The sequence below is a fragment of the Ursus americanus genome, chromosome 24 (assembly GCF_024610735.1).
Source record: "Ursus americanus isolate L20-20 chromosome 24, mUrsAme1.1.p, whole genome shotgun sequence".
In the NCBI taxonomy this organism is placed as follows: Eukaryota; Metazoa; Chordata; class Mammalia; order Carnivora; family Ursidae; genus Ursus; species Ursus americanus.
In genome coordinates this window covers 45354547-45374795 of record NC_142150.1, presented here as the reverse complement: position 1 = coordinate 45374795, position 20249 = coordinate 45354547, and the positions used below count along the sequence as shown (strand labels likewise).

At 46.6% G+C, this 20249-nt stretch overlaps 1 protein-coding gene across 5 annotated transcripts in view; it reads right to left on the bottom strand.

Annotated features, from left to right (window-relative positions):
• Positions 1–20249, bottom strand: part of NAP1L4 (nucleosome assembly protein 1 like 4) — a 44478-nt gene that overhangs the window by 23672 nt on the left and 557 nt on the right. For 2 of the 5 annotated variants that reach the window (XM_045770648.2, XM_045770647.2), the window contains exons 2-4: positions 13074–13212; positions 3095–3125; positions 2146–2204 (exon numbers count right to left, since the gene is read on the bottom strand). In XM_045770648.2, the coding sequence (XP_045626604.2) occupies positions 2146–2204; positions 3095–3125; positions 13074–13212 (229 nt within the window). Of the gene's footprint in view, positions 1–2145; positions 2205–3094; positions 3126–13073; positions 13213–14233; positions 14447–14565; positions 14583–19626; positions 19813–20249 lie in introns of those variants that run through there. The other 3 variants (XM_087855122.1, XM_045770649.2, XM_045770650.2) reach the window with 3 other exon arrangements.

Here is a 20249-nt window from a genome sequence, read left to right as displayed (position 1 = left end):
CTTTTAAGCCTCAAATCTCCCAAACAAAGATGTCACCACTTCCCAGTTCAGGGGCCTATCTCCCGCCACCTCACCTTCTGTCCCTCAGACCTAAGGGGGCCCAGAAGCTAAGGACAGGGACAAGGCAACTGTCCCTCAGAGGACATACTTGCAGCCTGGATCACATCCCAGGAAGCCCTACTTGCTCCGGCTCCTGGTGCGCCAGACATCCAGGCGTTCTGGCCTCCACCTTCACCTACACTGCCCTTCTGCCCAAACCCACGCCCTCCGCACTGCACTCCCTCACTATCCCTCTCCCAAGTCACTGGCCTCCTCCCCCACATCTACACTGTTTCCCAGGGAATGAACAAGACACCGAGGGGGAAGGAATGTGACCAGGGAGCGGCACAACACAACACCTGGCCCAGGGTACAGACTCTGTGTTGGCTGACCTGACGCCTGCTCACCCCCACTGGCCAGGAACCCTAAGTCAGCATCCTCACCTGACTCCAAAGGTACCTGGGCGCTCTCCCCACCTTTTTGTACGGAAGTCACGTGGGCAAGCAAAGGCTATCAAGTAGGCAACTCAAAACAGTTTTAACACTTCAATTATCAACAACGGTTAACATGAAGCACTGTGTATATTTCATTTATACAACTGTGTATACATACAACTGGGCAATACAAAAATACTACACCATACAGAGAAACACATCTCCTCTAGCTCTGGCCACTGAAAGGTCTAGAAACAGTAACACCTAGCATCTATATTCTGGTTTTTAAATATCTCCCCCTACTAAAAGGAACACGGCCCCTTGCAGAAATGGTAGACTCCAGGTCCAGAGCAAGAAAAGTTCAAGGAAAAATGGAGCTTAGCATCACAAAGCTACAGAGTACTCAAAGCTGATGGGGACATAGCAAAAGGACACAGAAGGCAGCCTGAAGAGACCTGCACTGGCCAAGTGGGACAATTTGCACACCAAAAAGAATACTGATGGCGCCTGACAAAACACTGAAGGAGAATCGATCTAGGAATGTGCAGGAACACTGAAGTGGGGCTGGGAGGACAGGGAGGAAAAGGCCATCTCTGACAAATGTAATACGCGGTAGGAATGCCAGACTTAGAAAAACGCCCTTGTGCAAACACCAATGTCATTCCTGATTCCACAAGGATCGTTATCACGACTCATGGAGAAGAGGGTGTCCACAGGATGACTGACAGGTCACTTACTGAAGAGACCCTCACAACAGGGAACGCTGCCAGACACGACCTTCCCGAAGTCCTCAATCTCAGGATCCCCGGCAAATGGCACCAGCGTGCTCCCCCTGCAGCAGGTCATCTATGAGGCAGTCTGAATCTCATGGAAAGGAAACCTGACCAATCCAGAGCCTGGCCGTTCTACAAGACAGCCGGGTGCACAGCCTGCCAATGTGTCACTGCAGCGAAGGATAAAAAGGTGGGAGGACGGTTCTAGAATAAAGGAGACAGAACTAGATTTGAGACGTGACCCCTGAATGGTCCTGGACCTGGGTGTGGGCTACGGCTAAAAAGGAGCAGCTGAGAATAGAAGGGAAACAGCAACACAACTACATATTAGCTAACAGTGTCATGTCAACGCCACATTTCTTGGTTGTGGTCACGGCACTGGGGTTAGGAGCATTCATTCTAGTTTTTAGGAAATTTATACAAAACTGTTTTAGGAGAAAAGAGTCAGGATACCCACAACTTGCTTTCAAACACTTTAAGGGGGGAAAAAGTATACTTATATAAATTTTAAAATGGAAGAAAAAATAACACATCTATGAATTAATGGATAAAATGATATGGAGTCTGGGGTTTGCTCCAGAATGATCAGGGAAGAAGAAAGGACACAGATGGCAAACACCGGTCACGGCTGACCAACGCCAGTACCGAGCGGCAGCAGACACAAGGAGGCGCACCGAGCTAGTCATCCTACTTCTCGAAAGCCTCAAGTTCCTACCCAGAAGTTTAAACGAAGCACCGATTTCCACTTGAACAACTCTAACCTGCCCAAACCTTTGAAGCACAGTAATCCTTCACTCGTATGACCTGTATTATTGCGAGAAATGGCTCAAGCGGAGAAGATGCTCTGCTCTGCATGCAAACGCTCCCACAGTTACCTTCTCCACGGGCAGTGAACTGACCTGCGTTACTTGCATTTTTAGTAGCCTCCAAGGCATCTGAAGGAACACCGTCTGAAAAACTGAGACAGTATGTTAAATAAGTATTACCATCAAGAAGTTCCAAAGACAGAGGGCACAAGGGCATTTTTCCTGTGTAACACATTAGGAGGCAGCTCTCCAACGACTTCATATTTGGACAGAACTATGGACACACGGGTTTATCCATGAGCTATGTTCCTGTTATTTAAAAAACAAAACAAAACAAAACGAACACCTACCATTTAACACACCCCACCCCTACCCCCTGCCATGCTCCATAGTTCTAATTTCCAACCCTGGCCAAAGCTCCTTAATTTCCATTTCTACAGTTTCCTTCTCCCAAAAAATCTGCTCCCACCCTCAAACTACACCCACTAGCCAACCAACGTGCATGCTATACTTTGGTCGGCTGCTAAAAGGATCAAAGAAGAGCTACCTTACCAAGTTTTTAGGACACAATACCCACTGTGGCTCTGCAAGCTCACCAAAGTCTCTCCAAACAAGTAAACTTCACAGAACAGGTGTATCCGTTTTCAAAGATGCCTGGGCGTGGCTTCCCTCACCAAAAGCAAACCACATCACACACTACACAAGACCAAATATAACCTTCAGGACGAGCCACAAAACAAAATCTTTCAGTTGACCACTGGAGGCGACATACTGTGAGGTCGGTGTCAAGTTAATCACATGACCTCACCTGGGAGGTATTAAGGCCTGGAGAGCAACAGGATCACTTCCCACGAGAGGTTTTTCAGTGTCAATATCTGCGACACTTCCTATGGGTGAAGCCATTTTTTCATGGGCTCAAACACATGAGGGGAGCGGGAAGCCATCCCACCAGAGCGTCTAATGATATTCACTGACCGGTGGCTTGACTCTCACTCATCAACTAAAACTTAAGTCCCAATAAACAAAGTCCATTTTGGCTTACCTGTTATCTGCCATCTGAACGTTCTGATCGCCTACAAATTAAAAGAATTGTAACAATTAACATCGTTAAATATTCACAAAGAACTTTCTAGGGTGTTGTAGTAGTCACTGGCTATCTATGGGGGATGAGGGTCTACCAGGAGGAGCAGGAGGGAACTTTCTGGGGTGATGGAAATGTTCTAGATCTCTAACAGGCTGTTGGTTTCTTGGATATACGCATTTGCCAAATTCATCAAATCTTACACTTAGGATCTATACATTTCAGCGCATGCACATTTTACTCATAAAACACTCTCTCTTTGGAGCTAAAATGACCACAGTTCAGAGTAAGATTAATCAATTCTAATTTGCCTTCTCTAATAAGCTTCAGCAATAGGGACATATGTTTATGCTACCATGCCAATTATTTTAGAACTACTCAAAGCACTTATCAGTGCTTATATTGTCTTTCACACTCTAACTCACAGAAGGATTTTTATTTTATTATTATTATTTTTATTTACATATTTATTTTAAGATTTATTTGACAGAGAGAGAATAAGAGAGCACAAGCAGGGGGAGCAGCAGAGCAAGAAGCAGGCTCCCTGCTGAGCAGGGAGCCCAATGCAGGGCTCGATCCCAGGACCCTGAGATCGTGATCTGAGCCAAAGGCAGACGCCCAACTGAGCCACCCAGGCACCCCATTATTTTTTTTAAGTAGGCTCCATCCCCAGTGTGGAGCTCAACATGGGGCTTGAAATCATGACCCCAAGATCGAGACCTAAGCTGAGACCAAGAGTAGGATGCTTAACCAACTGAACCACCCAGGAGCCCCAGGAGGATGTTTAAACATTACTGGTTTTGGGGGCGCCTGGGTGGCACAGTCGTTAAGCGTCTGCCTTCGGCTCAGGGCATGATCCCGACATTCTGGGATCGAGCCCCACATCGGGCTCCTCCGCTAGGAGCCTACTTCTTCCTCTCCCACTCCCCCTGCTTGTGTTCCCTCTCTCGCTGGCTGTCTCTGTCAAATAAATAAAATCTTTGAAAAAAACAAACAAACAAACAAACAAACAAACACATCACTGGTTCTGTATGTTCTATTACTCCTACACTGACAATGGTAGCGCTTGTGTAAAACATGACATAACAAACTCAGTACAATCCCACTTCTACGAGACACATACAAAAAGGATTATCTCCAAATTAGGTGATTTCCTACCTATAAACATTAAAGCTAGGTTCTAGGACATTTACTCCTTAAGAAGAACTTGATATTAGTGAAATTTCAAACTTCTCTGACTAAATGCATAGCTGAACAGAGGTGGTAATGCCCCTTCATCTCAGACGTAGTAAACACACGCCAGAGCCTCTTCTCAAGAGCTACCACAGGCCAATAACTCGTCCATGTTTTATTCTCAGGTATCTAAGCAAAGCTCAAACCCCTCCATCACAATGTTTCAGGGTGAAATAAAACAACAAAAACTTCCGTATTTAAGGAAAATAGCTCCAACTGCAATCTATGATCTGCGATTGTTCTGTATTTAACTCAACTGCATTTACTTCAGTTATTTTATTTTTGCAGATGAAGCCCAGGAGAGAAACAATGTAACAAATGCTCCAGTGGGGGCGCCTGGGTGGCTCAGTCGTTAAGCGTCTGCCTTCAGCTCAGGGCGTGATCCCAGAGTCCTGGGATCGAGCCCCACATCAGGCTCCTCTGCTGGGAGCCTGCTTCTTCCTCTCCCACTCCCCCCACTTGTGTTCCCTCTCTCACTGGCTGTCTCTATCTCTGTCAAATAAATAAATAAAATCTTAAAAAAAAAAACAACAAAAACAAACAAACAAAAAAAACAAATGCTCCAGTGGCCGTGGCCACCCTCCACCTTGCATGCCCCAGGTCAGCGAGGGCTCTAGAAACTCATAAATGGTCCCCATCGCCTGCTGCTGAGTCTGAAGTCCCTCCACATAGGAACCTGAATCCCTAGCCTTTCTAGCCATCTACAACACTGACTCCCGGCTCCCAGTTGTCTGCGGTCTGCCGCAGGCATTCGGCCACACTGGCAGTATTCCCACACTTCCCCCGTGCTCTCCCCCACACTCAATGGGGCAAGTACAAGGCAGGGAAGACTTCAGAACAACATCCGACGACAACAGCCTAAGAGCTGACGTCCGTACCTCCCAGTTGCCAGCTGTGGAGTCCTGCCGGCTTTCCGACAACACACCTTTGCTGACGTCCGTGTGAACATCTTCGTTTGTGTGTCGGCCCAGCCCCCAATTCTTTACTTAGGCAGCAAGAGGACTGCAACAGCAGGATTTCTGGGTTACAGAGTACGGATGGATACCGGTACCTACTGTCAAACCGGTTACGCGGTGATGCCAACTCTAACTTGCCTGCACCATGTAACAGACACATCCGATAGTGCCTCCCACCGGCCACACGCACACTAGCTGCTCGAAGAGCCTGCTCTCCAGAAGCCGCCATCACGGCCAGTTCAATGGACAGGCTCTTGTTTTTACCCCCTCATCATTAACACCCAATCAAGCCACACACCCAAGTCTAAGACCTCCTGTACTAGCAAGGGCCCCGTGTGACAGGCACTTTCCCACCTCTTCCACCTGACACCAACTCTGCCAGGGAGGCAACGTCCCCAGTGTATAGGAGGGGACATGGAGGCCAGTGAAGGCAAAATGCCCGACCAAAGGTCATCTGGCTGATATGACATGGACTTGGGTTTCCATCAACCTAAGAGAAAGGAGATACACCAAGGCAGGCCCGATGACCCAACAGAGCTTACTCGGGAAGAGCGGAGAAGCGTAACTCGGGAGCTACAGGTGAGTCCACTGAAGGCTCAGGGCAGGGTGCTTTTATGGGCAGGGTTCGAAAGGGGAAAATCCAGTTAGGAGCCGTGCAGCAAGTCCAACGGCTCAAAGGTGGGAAGAGATTCTTGGTGGACACTCACTGGCTGGAGACAGCTTCCATCTTCTGTCAATCAAGCGTTTATGGAAAATCAGCCTGATGGTCCTCAAGTCCGCTGTTCTGAGGGCACGTGCATGAGATTCTCCACTTCATAGCCTCCAGTTCCATTTTAGATTTAAGGCCTCTCAGATTTCTCCCTCTGATCCACCTCTTTCACAGAAGGCCACACTGATCAACCAATCTGTGTGGGGGTCTGGTTAGGTCAGAGATGTCTGTAGCTGTGAGCAGATGGTGCCCCGCAGAACTGAAGGGACATCCTCAGATGTCTGTCCCTCACGAGAGGGAAATGGAAAGAGGGTATCAGGACTAGAACCACCAACAATCAAGAAGTGGGGAATCTCAGTCATGTGTCTCCCAGTTGAGCTTCAGGAGAAGTCTTGGGAAGGGAAAGAACTCTAGTTTGTACATACGTCTGGGAGGATTATACCCAGGGCCAAAAAGTCTAATTATGGCTACTGGCTGGAAAACCTCCTTGACCAGTTTCCCTAGCTCCTCATATTAAATAAGCTGAAAATGTCCCAGGTCTTGGGGGGCCTGGCTTATTTCAGTTCAGTCTAATATTACCTTTCATTATTAGAAGTTCTGCAACCCAACCCAGAAAGGCTCAGGCAGAGGCATATCCAAACCCCTGTCTACTGTGGGGTATTCGTGGGCACCCGCCCAAAGTGCTACCCATCCCTGTTACTATGCGCTCTTTTAAGACAGGAGAAAACCCCGGATGGGACGCAGGGGTGGGAGGCGGAAGGGTTTTCCTGGCTTCAGCAGGAGTGAGGGAGGAGTGAGGGCAACGACTTCACAGCATCCTTTCCAGGGAGAGTGTGGAGTGTATGTTTCTGCCACATAGAAAGAAATAACTAGTGTTTTCTGAAGAGAGGACTTTAGGAAGACCCCCTTGCCCAGATTCCCCCCTCCCCAGAATATAAAAGAGGACCTCGTGATCAAAAACAGTCATTTACACACAACACACAGTAACCGGTGCTTTTAGCACCATGGAAATGGTTATAGGAATGTCTTAAATTTCAATATATTTGGATTAACAAGAGAGTTTGATGGTTGTGGGGGGAAGGTCTACTGGAGATCTGGGGATCTTCCAAGGAGAAAGTTATGTTGAATTAAGTTCCCACCACTCGCTAGGTTTTTGAGCAATTCCCCATGAGGTACCACTGAAAGGAAGCACATCAGTTTGCCGCTGCCAACACCCCACCACAGAGATACATTAATGGAGGAGGCCTTGTCGTCTCTTAGACCCCAATGGGGAGTGTACTCGTGATCGTCTGAGTCCTGCACCACTGTAGTCACCAGTGCTGACCGGGAGGCAGCCTCCACTTCTGCCAGTCCTGTCACTGCCGGCCAGACACAGAGAAAGGTCTTGGGTAGATGCACAGACTTGAGGGTACTCCTTTATGGGTGAGGAGCACCCACTGGCATGTTGTAATGTCTGGTGTCAATTTACCAAAAGGGAGACTATGTACGGCTTCAAAGGCACCAGAGGAAAGCCCTGTTATCTCTGCCTGAAAGCCTCTGCCGTCCTTCCACGGGTAACGGCCAAGCCACCAGTTTGGGTTTATCGTTAGTGTTAACTCCAGTGCAGGGTAACGGCCAAGCCACCAGTTTGGGTTTATCGTTAGTGTTAACTCCAGTGCAAACCCAGCAACGAGCAGGGCTGGAGGGATCAAAAAGGGTTCGTAAAGTGGGAACAAAGGGGTGCATTACAGGCACACTGAGGAGCAGCGAGGGGGCCAGCAGGGGGACAACTGCAACTTTACACAGCATGACTCGGCTGCTGAGCAACCAGCGACCCGTGAAGAGGGAGGTCCTACAGGCCTGGCCCCAGGACCCTGACAGGCTGTCTACTTCCAATGTCACGTATTTCAGTCCTTGAAAATTTTTAGCTTTAAGCTATTAGTTGGGGTACAGGTCCCCTCAGGTTTTGGGACCTTTCTAGATGGCACACATGAATCCAGGAGTCTCTCTCTTGGAACCTGGTGGCACCGGGTGCCTCAGTGACACCTGATAGGCACCCTTTCAACGAGGCTGGAGTGAGTCTTTGTGCAGATGTCTTTGCCAACAGATGAACTCTCTTGGCTGTAAAGTGTAATGTCTAACGTCTTTTGTCTTTTGGGAGCTCGCCGTGGAAGGACTGTTCTACCCTACCACAGTGTGATTATCCTCAATGGATTTAATTAGATCCTTGCAATACTCAAGTACATACCCATTTTTTAGCTGTGGGTCAAAGAAAACAGGAGCTTTTAAATGCACTGGCTGTCCTGTAATTATTTCAAAAGGTGAAAGTTTATGAATACTGAATGGAGTAGATTGAAAGTTTAAAAGAACCAGCAGCAGTATTTTTGGCCAAGGTATTTAGAAAGTTTCAACTAATTTAGCAAACTGGATCTTTACATTTCTCTTTGTACGTTGGCACAGTCCTAAGTCTGAGGATAAAGAGCAGAAATGCTGTAGAACTGGCCAGATGGCACATACTCGTCCCAGGACTCACTGGTCTTTAGCTAAGAAGAGGCAGTAAACTTTTTACATGGAAACACTCCAGTCCAATGCTAAAGATGGAAATTATCACTAGAACATATTTCTATCCGTGACATGAGGCAAATACATGAAATTCACTGGCCAGCCTCTGAACGGTCCGCCAGGTAAATGACGGAGTCCGGGGTGGTGCAAACAAACTCAGGTCGGGCGGAGTAAGCAGGACAGCACTTTTTGTGGACTTGCTGATGTTTTCCACCAACAGTAATCCATGAACATTACTTCTCAGGGGACCAAGGATTTAACTGAAGCATAGTGGTCCATAAGGAAAGCTTTAGATTCTCTGGAATGACCAGCTTCTTTCTGGGTCCAAAGCAGAGTCCCTCTTTTTGTGGTACCAACAGCCTTCAGATTTCCAACTCTGCTTTTCTCTTTCACAGGCCAGGTGTTGCTCTTCCCTGGTTAGCCCCTTAGGTCCTGGCCAGGGGAGCAGCCTTCTGGGCCACGACAGAGGTTTGGTCAACGGATCTTGTAAGGGCGCCGTTTCTGACAGGGGCATCGACGAGGCAGATTCCTTTTGCTTCCAGTGAATCAGACTTGCAGCAGTCAGAGCTGCTGGGGGCAGTATGGCATCCAACAGACTTTGGGCATAGGAGCCATTCTTAATTTCACCTCCACTGGAGGTGAGGAAGCCCTGTTGTTTCCCCTAACATTCCAAAGTCATGGGCCACTCCAAAGGCATAGTGGCAATCAGTATCAATGTTTGCTCTCTTGCTTTTGGCTAAACGGCACACTCAAGTGAGGGTATCTATTTTAGCTGGTTTGAGTTGAAGCAGCCAAAGTAAGGGTCCAGCCTCAATAACCTCCGAACTGTTATCACATACCCAGCACGAAACTCACCACTTCCACAGTTCAGTATGAGTCATCCATCAACCAGGAAAGATCAGTGTGTATCAGAGGGGTTTCTTACAAGACCTCACAAAGGGTCAACAGGCAATCTGCGGAAGTCAGACCGTCATGGGGAGTTCCACCAGTGGAAGAGGGAAGAAGGTAGCAGGGTTGAGACTCTTACAGTGAACAAGAGTGATGGGGGAGGGGGCGGTCAGTAAGAGGACTTGACAGGAGGAAAGAGCTTGCTGAAAGGTACTGGGCGTGGTGTGACTTCGAGAGAGCCTCAACAGTCTTGACACATCAAGAGGGTTGAAGAAGATCCCCTATCTCTTCAGTAGCTTTTACTAAGGATGGTGGCAGGCAGAGCTCTAAGGCAGGGGGATGTATCCTCATCCAGTGGCTCTGTTGGCCAGAGTAACCTAGGGGTCTGTGACAGCCCCATGTTTTGGGATAAGTAGTCTGAGCATCCCCTTCCTTCTCATATACAAAAGGGAAAGGGTAGCTGATAATCTAGGTGTCTAAGCGTAGGTGGGCTTACTACCTTCCTTCAAAGTCTTAAAGTAGAAATTATATCGGTCATCCCAAACAATGGGATCCGGTTTGGTGTTCTTTTGTATAGCACAATGGGGCTCAGCCACTAAGAGGTTTGGAAGCCAACTGTGACCCAGCCCAGGAAACCCTGTAATTCATGTTTGTTTTGGGGGTACAGAAAGTTTAAAATGCCTTGAAGTCTTTCAGGATCAAGAAGCAGTCCCCATGGGGCGCCTGGGTGGCTCAGTCATTAAGCGTCTGCCTTCGGCTCAGGGCGTGATCCCGGCGTTATGGGATCGAGCCCCACATCGGGCTCCTATGCTATGAGCCTGCTTCTTCCTCTCCCACTCCCCCTGCTTGTGTTCCCTCTCTCGCTGGCTGTCTCTCTCTCTCTCTGTCAAATAAATAAATAAATAAATAAATAAAATCTTTAAAAAAAAAAAAAAAAAAAAAAGCAGTCCCCGTTCTGAGATTAAATTGTCCTAAATCTCAGACCGGAGGTTTGAACAAATTGCAATTTTTGTTCAAGGCCTTGTGTCCCTTAATGACTAAGGTTTTTTGTTTTTTTTTTTTAAGATTTTATTTATTTGACATAGAGACAGCCAGCGAGAGACGGAACACAGCAGGGGGAGTGGGAGAGGAAGAAGCAGGCTCCCAGCGGAGGAGCCTGATGTGGGGCTCGATCCCATAACGCCGGGATCACGCCCTGAGCCGAAGGCAGACGCTCAACGACTGCGCCACCCAGGCGCCCCATGACTAAGATTTTTAACAGGTGAACAAGGTCTTTTTGAGAGCACCCTTGGGAAGGCAAGCAAAGAAGGAAATCATCTACATATCTGTAGTAAGAAGAAGCCTCAAGAGAAGTCTGTGTTATTTAAGTCAGCTGCTATGATCTGTGTGGAGTAAGAACTCTCAGTAGAGCCTTGAGGCACGACTATCCGTGTATATTCTCATCGTTCCCAGATAAAAGCAAAAGGGCTATTATCTTTTTATATATACCGCTATCAAAACAAATACTAAAAAAAATGCACTAATTAACTACAGTAAAAACAAAAACAAAACCCACCTCCAGCAGAGCTTGATACCAATAGTGTGTACGGATCAAAGACGGTCAGGCAGAGGAATTAGTGTTTACTGCCTTAAGACACCACACCGATCTCCTTCCTTGGGCACGGGAATTTTTATGGGTAAAATAGGGATACTTCAAGGACTAGTACAAAGGCTAATGAGTCCTTATCGTCTTCCAGGATAGGCCTTATGCCCTGGTGAGGCCTCTTATTATTTACAGACTACTGATTTATTCTTGGGAGAGGTTCTGAGGGGGTCGATCTGGATATTAATGGGAGGGGCACTATGACAGACTCAGTCTGTTGAGGATTTTGCCCAAAGAGTGGGGTACCAGGTTTAATAGTGGGGCGAGTCCAAAGTTTGGTCTTCTTTTGTTTGCAGAGTACAATAAAGGGGCTTGAATGCTCCTGAGTATTGGATTTGAATTCAAGGAATATTTCCTCTTTGGAAAAGGAAAAACAAAATGCAATGCTTTTCCCAGGGAAATCTTATCCTAGATAAATGTATGCAAGACAAATCGCTGAGGAGAAATGGTTGGTTGCCTTGCAAAGGTCCCAGATAAAAGGACATGGGCTGAAAACCAGGGACATGCTGTAGTTTATCTGAGACCCCCACTATTTGCACATATGTATTACTCCAAGGAAAGGAGAGTTTATAATTTGGGGTTGAGCACTGATAGAATAGTTCCTATGTTAACTGAAACTGAGAAAATGCATCCCCCATCTGGAGCGTAGTCTCCCCATCCTAAGTAACTCCCCTCCCACAAGGCTGGAACAGTCCCCATGGGCAGTCTCCGGCAGGCAGACTATCTGCGATAATGGCATGGTCCTGTATGACACACCTGCTCTGTGGTCTCCATCTATGGGAGGCTCAATGCCCATCCCACACAGGTTACTATGACTAATGGTTTTAAGTCCTTGCTTAGTCCCATTTACAACCATGGAATCAAACCCCACCGGGGTGGACTCGACATCTATGGGAAGCCTGGAATTTTCCTTGAAAAGAACTTAGAGTCATGGGCCGTCATATAACATTCACAGACAAATTCAGCAGACTTCTGGGTACATGCCTGAATCTTATTCTAGTCCACGGGCTTGGGGAAAGCCCCAGTGATGACTTCATGTAGCCTTTTGGCTATGCTGCGAGCTTGGTAATGTAAAAGGGCTGGTGGCTGGTCTAGTTTAAACCCTAGAGATTATTTTCACCCAGTGCTGGGCCTGACCTTCTCCAACAAGCACATGGACTGACAGAGATTGGAGACCAGGCTGGTAAATCAGGGTTCTAATATTGAATTCCTCCACCAATCTATGAGGACCTTCAGTTACCTTGGGGAGGTCCTTAATTACAGCCCTAAGCTCAGCTTTTGTCCATGGGGGTGTAGGCACTCTGGGGTGGTTTAGCAGCATCCTCAGAAGATCTGATTTGAAAGGAAAGGTTTTAATGAGTTAAAGTTGATGAGCTTTCACTGAAAGGAAAGAAAGGAAGTTCAGAGAGAGGGGAGGGGCAAGGAGGCCAAGAGGGATATGGAAGGAGGGTGGGGTAAGTGTGGGTAGGAGGAAACCTTGGCTAGCACCAAGAAAGAGGCCTCTGACACTTGATTTTTATCCGTCTTTAGTTGTTTATTTGCTTCAATCAGTTTGGAAACAATTATTTTGTAAGGGAGCAATTTTAGAGTCCTGAACAAGTTTAGAAACCTCCCGATACCAATGAAAGTAACTATCCCACTTGAATTGTTTTAATTTTGTAGCCATGGTCTTCTAACTTAGTTGGGAGAAAGAGAAGTCTCAAAAGACAAAAGGTTCCCCATAAAGGCCATCAGAGCCCTCAGTTACCCTTAGTAAACAAGACTGATCCACATAATCATAAACAGGCACGAGGGAGGACCATCATCATTTTTTAACATAAAACTGGCCAGGGTTCCTGAAAGGGGGCCACCCTTAAAACATTTAGATGACTGGGATCCCATTATCAGATTAAGAACAAAAGAGGACTGACAAATCCTAAATAAAGTCTGAGAGTTCAACCAAAAGAAGGGAGCTTGATAACAGAGACTCACCAAACTGAAAGTTATGGCGACTCGCGGAAGCAAAGAGCACAAAAGGCTCAAATGTGGGTACCTCACTTGATTCTAGGAGTCGTTGCTCCTCAGGGGCTGGCGCCTTCAGATCCCACTCCTGACACCATGTAATGTCAACCTAAAAGAAAAGAGGTAAACTGAGGCAAGGTCAAGTTACCAGACATTGAGTTTCTGCGGGAACAGCAGAGGGAACTGTGATCTAGGACACGCAAACTACAGTGAGCTACAGAGTGCACTACGGAGCTACAGGGAGCTCCACGGAAGGTTTAGGAAGCCTGCTTTTGTGGGTAGAGTCCAAAAGGGGAAAACCCAGTAAAAATGTCACCCAGTGAGTTAGTTCACTGGCTCCAAGCTAAGGACAGATTCTTGGTGGGCACTTGCTAATTGTGGAGTAAGTTCTGATCTTCTGTAAATCAAGGATTTGTGGGAAATCAGTCTCAGTCTTATTTTTCTGAAAGCATGTGCGTGAGATTCTCCATTTCCTTTCCTTCGGTTCCATTTTAGATTAAAATCCTTGCACATTTCAGATCCAGACCCTCCTGACCTTTCCCTACCACACCAACCACTTCACTTCCTGCTGCCACTTCCACCCTTAACTCAAGATGACTGGTGCTGTCCTTGAACAGATGGCAACAACAGCTCGGTCAGAGTCAGGATCCCGCAGTGCAGCAGCATTCCGGAGAAGGGCTGTCGGGAACAATGGAGAGTAACCACGCTCCTCCTATGCTGTGCACTATGTGGCCCCAGCGCCCGAAGCAGCGCCCGGCACAACGGCTGCTGAGTGACACACAGCCCACTGCAGGACACAGGCCAGAGAGCTTCACCTTCCCGTGGAATGACGGCCACTCCAAAGTAACAGATTCTGTTCACACAATGATCCACTTTATCTCCAACTATGTGAAGCCATGCACTATTTAACATGATTTCTGGTGACACGATGACAAAGCAGTTAAGTTAAACCCAACAACACTTGTGAAAACAAAACAAAGTAATCAAGGACAGAAGGAGAAACACAAACACAACGATAAGCTTGCTTACACAACAGGAAAGAGACTATGTTTGAGGACTAAACAACAGCAAACCCAGAACTCAACATTTAGAGCACAGCAGACACACAGTGACCTGATTCTGAGGCCTACCCCCGCCGTTTCCTAGCTGTGTAACCGGGGCTCCAACACCCACAAACTAGACGGGGCCTCCCGAGGGGCTGCTGTGAAGACAACGACGCGGGCGAGGCGCCCAGCACACGGCCCGCGGCAGGCCTCCTCCGGCTTCCAGAACTGCAACACGCTTACACACTGCCCTGCTGCTTGGCAGGGACCAGCAAATCCAGTTCCTCTCAACAGTTCTCCCTTTATGTGAGGAAAAATAATCTAGAGTTGGTGACGTTATAAATGAGGTAGAATTCCATTTGTCAATTTTCATGTTTAGCAATCCCGACTAGTTCAAATAGAAAGTTACAAGGAACTACCAAATTCGCAGGTTTGAGAAATAGAACCATCCATTCGTTTTAAATGTTGGTATGCTGAAGCCTCATCTGAAGGTCTCCTTCACCTAAAAGGCAATCATATTGAAATATGAACAGGTCACCAGACAAAAGAATATTAAAAAATATGAAAAAGTACAGCAGTTCAGGTCCCTCCTAGGACTAACAACTTTAACTCAGTCTACAATTCTAAATTTGGATTGGCATGCAAATTTCCATGATTACATGAATGAATGTTTTGCTTTTATTTATGTAAGATACCTCACAACCTTATTTATGGATTTTTAACCCAAACAAAAAAAAATGTTTTCATGGGGAAAATTTTTAGTTTTTGTGGCAAATTATTCATTATAACTAAATTCCAATTTTAAAAACAGTCTATAGGGGTGCCTGGGTGGCTCAGTGGGTTAAGCATCCAACTCTTGATCTCAGCTCAGGTCATGATCTCTGGGTCATGAGTTCAAGCCCTGGGTTCAGCTCCACCCTGGGCATGGACCCTACTTACACACACACACACACACACACACACACACAACAACAACAACAACAACAACACTTAGTCTATAGTTAGAGTATAATTTCAAACTGGGCCATTTCTAAGAGACAAAGAAGGAGTAAGCTGGGGAATGTGGTCATCCTTCACATAACCAAAATTTTCATACGTTATCTAAAGTCAAAGATCCTCAATGTCTTCCCATGAAATAAATGAATAACTAAAATTAAGTTAAATGTAACCCAATACCTCTGTAAGACTTTAGAATTTCATTACAGTCTACAATTTTTATTCAATGAGGGTGGTGTTAATGAACCCTATAGCATAAATCACGTGGTTCGCATAAAAGTCTAAGGGATGGTGATCCCACCCTATGAACCTAAGATGGAGTCTGATCAGCCCTTGCGTACATACAGGTCCAAGTCCTCCAGGAGTACTGGAGCTGAAGACCACATCAGGAAGGACAAAGGAACCATCTAGTCTAAGAAGGAATCAGGATACACCCTGCAAGAAATCCCAATGTTTCCACTCACAAAACCTGGCCAATATATGAAGCCCTGGGACAGTCCAGATCTCATTTCCATTGCCCTGACTGGTATTTTTATCTAGCCTACCATTATGTTCCTTAGCATTAGAAGGTAATTGTGTTGGATTCAATATGCAAGCAAGTGAAAACATGTCCTAAACAACCAAATAACTTGAGTTTCTGAACTAATGGAAAGTGTCCTTGTTAAGTATGCTTGTATCTTAGCAAAAAGAGTGCCCAGGTCATAAGCTCCTAAAGATAATCTTGAAGTTGGATTCCAACTGATTTCGATAGTATGTAATAACTGATAATTTAATATATATGTTTTCCCTTTCTCTTTGGACATTTATAAAAATTTTTAATTGAAACATCATACGTAGGGGTACCTAGGTGGCTCAGTTGCCTGAGCGCCCAACTCTTGGTTTCAGCTCAGGTCATGATCTCATGGGTAGTGAGATGGAGCGCCATGTCCAGAGGTAGCTTGAGGATTCTCTCCCTCTGCCCCTCCCCGACTCACATGGGTGTGCTCTCTCCCAAATAAATCTTTTAAAAAATTTAAAAAAAGAAAAAATCGTATGTATATGTTTGCAGATGAACTAAGACTGGCAGATAGTTAATTACTGCAGGTAGGTGTTAGATGGGGGGGACCATTACTTTTTCATAAGTTTTAAGCTTTTTATTATCACGTTAAAAAAAAAAAAGGATGGATAAACAATGCAAATTTGTCTTCCCACTGGAAGTTCCACGAGGGCAGGGAGCTGTCTACCTGCTCAGTGCAGCAATGGCTGGAGCCAGCACAGGACCTGGCAGGACACAGTGGCCAGGCGGTCTCTGCTTTCCTCACTCACCGCGGTGGGTAACAACCCGCCCCCATGCTGCCTGTGCACAACACGGCATCAGGGACTCCACACACACCTTAAGTCTCTCCCACAGAGTTTCTGAACACACAGAGGAAGTTAGGGCTGCTTACAAGATCTAACTGCCACCAGACAACAGTGGACCATCTCCTCAGAAAGTTTCAAGAGACCAAGCCCTCAGTTTTCCAGAAGAAAACAAAAAACTTATTTCCTTTCCTTAACCAAACACTCTATTTTTACTCGGGGCAAAGTGGCTCTTTATTGCTACAGCTCCAATTTCCTCTTCCACTCTCTCTTCTCTGCAATTATTAGTATACGACTAACTGAAGCAAACATTTCGAAGTTCCCCTTACTCCAGTATTTAAAAGTCTTGTCACTCTGTAAGGTCTTTCCTCTTTACCCTACTTAGAGGTCACAACTGGGGCGCCTGGGTGGCTCAGACGGTTAAGCATTAGCAGGTCTGCCTTCAGCTCAGGTCGTGATCTCAGGGTTGTGAGATGGAGCCCCACATTGGGCTCCACGCTCAGCATGGAGTCTGCTTAAGATTCCCTCCCTTCTCCCTCTGCCCCTCCCCCCTGCTCGCTCACTCTCTAAATAAAATCTTTAGAAAATCACAACCACCCAGTTCCCTGCTCCTCTACTTTTCCTCTCTAAAGCACCTACCGCCGTCTAACTTATCTGTCTCCCACTACGAAAATGCATGAAGGCAAGGCCCTTCGCTTTGTTTAGTGCCATACTCCAGTACCTAGAACTGTGCCGAGCGCAGAGAGGCTCATGAAAAAATGAATGGATACAAGGCACTGACAGCTACTTTCCTACACACACGAAATGTTCTGAAGTGTAATATTTACAAGTGCGTTCTTACAACTTTTGTATGTAAATGTTTGAGGTGTACAGCTCATCTCTCTACCACAAAACGAATGGAAATCATCTCATGTTGTTTGAAACAGTCTTTTGGATAACATTAAAATGCGCAGTACATGAAAGAGCCATGAAGCCAGAACGGAAGCACATTTAGTTTCAACAGCTGGCAGAGTATACTTGTAACAGGAAATTTAAGGCAACACAGTGAGTGGCCAAGATCAAGAAGCATACGTCACAAAGTGCTCTATTACCGTTTTCTTACTACGAAAACACATAACCTCTCCTGCTACTAAATACTCATGAAATTTAAAATTAAATGGCAAAGGAAAGCAGCCCTGCCATCTCTAAAGAGGACAAGATAGAAAACCAGTGGCTGTCAAATGAAAACAAATCCAGGTCATCACAATCTACTTCTTAAAAATTTCCTAGCAGTTGAACACAAAATTCTTCCCTGCCCATTGATAAGGGTCTCCCACGGGATAAGGACAAATCCCCCACCCGCAGTCTGGGGACGGAAGTACTCACTAAATCAGGAGAAATCCCACAAAGTAAAGGAAGCCCGGATGACAGCGACTTCCTGCGAGGACCCTGCTCTGGCCCCTGGTACAACCTCCCAGTGGCAGAATGGTCAAGCTAGGAAATCACCAGCCTTTTGCCATGGACGCCTGAACATATTTCCCACTTCAAGTAAGCACCTCTTATGTATGTAGCAATTCCAGACCAAGCTCCGCACAAACACCTCGGTGCTGCCTCATCACTCAGACCCAGGCATCACTGCCAGTGCTGGTTCCCAGCTCCGGGGCTCTGCCTATGTCACAGAGCTGGCGGCTGTAAGCCTTTGGGGATTCACATCACCTGCCTGCCCACAGATACTACATACTATTGTTCCAAAATAAACCAAACAAATTAAGGTTCTCTGGCAAAATTTTTGGCAAGACAACATAAGCTTCTGAAAACAGTTTTAAAACATTTTAAAACTGTGGACAACGAAGAGAAAGCAAGGGGAAAAAACCCTCTAAAAATAAGTAATTCTAAACTCTATTATGCCATTTATACATTCCCATTTGCGGTCACCTCTGGCTGATCCTAGAAGACTATCAACCGCTCAAGAGAAGAAAAACGCTGGAGAGAGCAATCCCAACGGTGGCAGGCCAGAACTGCAGACACAGGAAACTGATATGCTCCCAGCACCAAGGGGCTGCTAAAACGCCGACAGGCTAACTGAAACAGTCATCAGAGATTCAAATACAAATTCACACACGGCAATGACCAACACACCCCCACTCTACGCACTCATCGCTGCAGAATTATGAGCTACCTCACAGACAAAAATCTACATTCAAAATACCACAAAAAAGTCTGGTAATCCACATAACCAATCCACAAAACTAAAAAAATGTCTGTACATATTTAGAGGACAATAATCCTGAAGCAGAAGTAAACTTTTCAGGATTCAGTTTACTGACATCATCAAAACAATTAAGTTAGTGAATGCAAGGAAACTAATCTCTCCAATCACTAGTCTATATTCATTTTGAAAAATGCAAAATTCACAAATGCGTTTAGATGTTTTTATGACACAGTGACACAAACTGCAGACGCTCTCAATCAGTATCACTGGTAAACCAGAAAAAAAAAGACTGCAAATATATGTGTAACAGCAGGTATTTCAGACAGCGCTATGCTGTTAGAGTAACTACCGTCTTATACAAATATTTCGAGAAAAATTATTTTCATCATACCAGGAGTAGCAGCCTTAAAATTCTAATTAAGGGGCGCCTGAGTGGCGCAGTCCTTAAGCGTCTGCCTCCGGCTCAGGACGTGATCCCGGCGTTATAGGATCGAGCCCCACATCAGGCTCCTCCGCTGGGAGCCTGCTTCTTCCTCTCCCACTCCCCCTGCTTGTGTTCCCTCTCTCGCTGGCTGTCTCTATCTCTGTCAAATGAATAAATAAAATCTTTAAAAAAAATTCTAATTAAAATGTCCCTAAGTAATCTTCCTATTTTATCCACAAAACGAGTCCCTTTTGTTACCATAATGTTGTAAGAAATTAAATTCTGCCAACAGTGTTTCTATTGACCAAAGAGGTCTTATCTTCCACCGACCCTCTGAAATCTCGCAGTAGGATCATTTAACTTAAAAGATGAAAGAAAAAAAAAAATTTCCTTATCCCTAAACAAGTAAAAAAGCAACTAGTAAATGGAGAAACTTCACGTGTCTGGGTTTCTTTTCCCTGACAACAAGTCCCGCTTCATCTCTGGACTGGGTCCCCCTCCTGCCACCACCCGGCTTTCGCTCAAACTCACTGGACATCTGCAGATAATTTCCTGCACCAGCCATCACTCATCGCAGGCTGAAATAATTTCCAGACTACTGCGGGAAGCATTCAGCGATCGGTAAGCATCCCAGAAATCTGGACTGGAAGCGATCGCCGGGCTCAAACCCTCCTGGACGGGACCCCGCTGGGCTCCATGGAACTTCTTTCTCCCCCTCTGCGAAAGCAGGGACGCCCGGTCAGGGCCACTGTCAATGGCCGGCCAACGCCTTGGCCTACCGAGCAGTGAGCCGGGAGGACACCAGGTACCGGGTCCTTACGAAACCAGTGAGCACGTGCCAAGAAGCGAGCCGCGCCCCCGCGATGCAGCCCCGGCCGGCGTCCTTCCTTCAGCGGCACAGCCAACACTGCGGGGAGGCGGTGCCGGACCCAGGACTCTTTACTCTCGGAGCAGAGCACAGCGCACACCCGCAGCGCGCGTCCCGGGGACACCCCTCTCCCCCCCCCACGGCAGACTGCCCGCGGGCGCGGACGGGCGGGTCTTATCGCGACCACACGGTCCTCCGCGGGCACGCAGCGGGCGCACTCAGGAAAGCGAGCCCGGGGCGGACGGCGGCTCGGCAGTCCGGTGAAAACGCACCGGCGTCTCTGAGC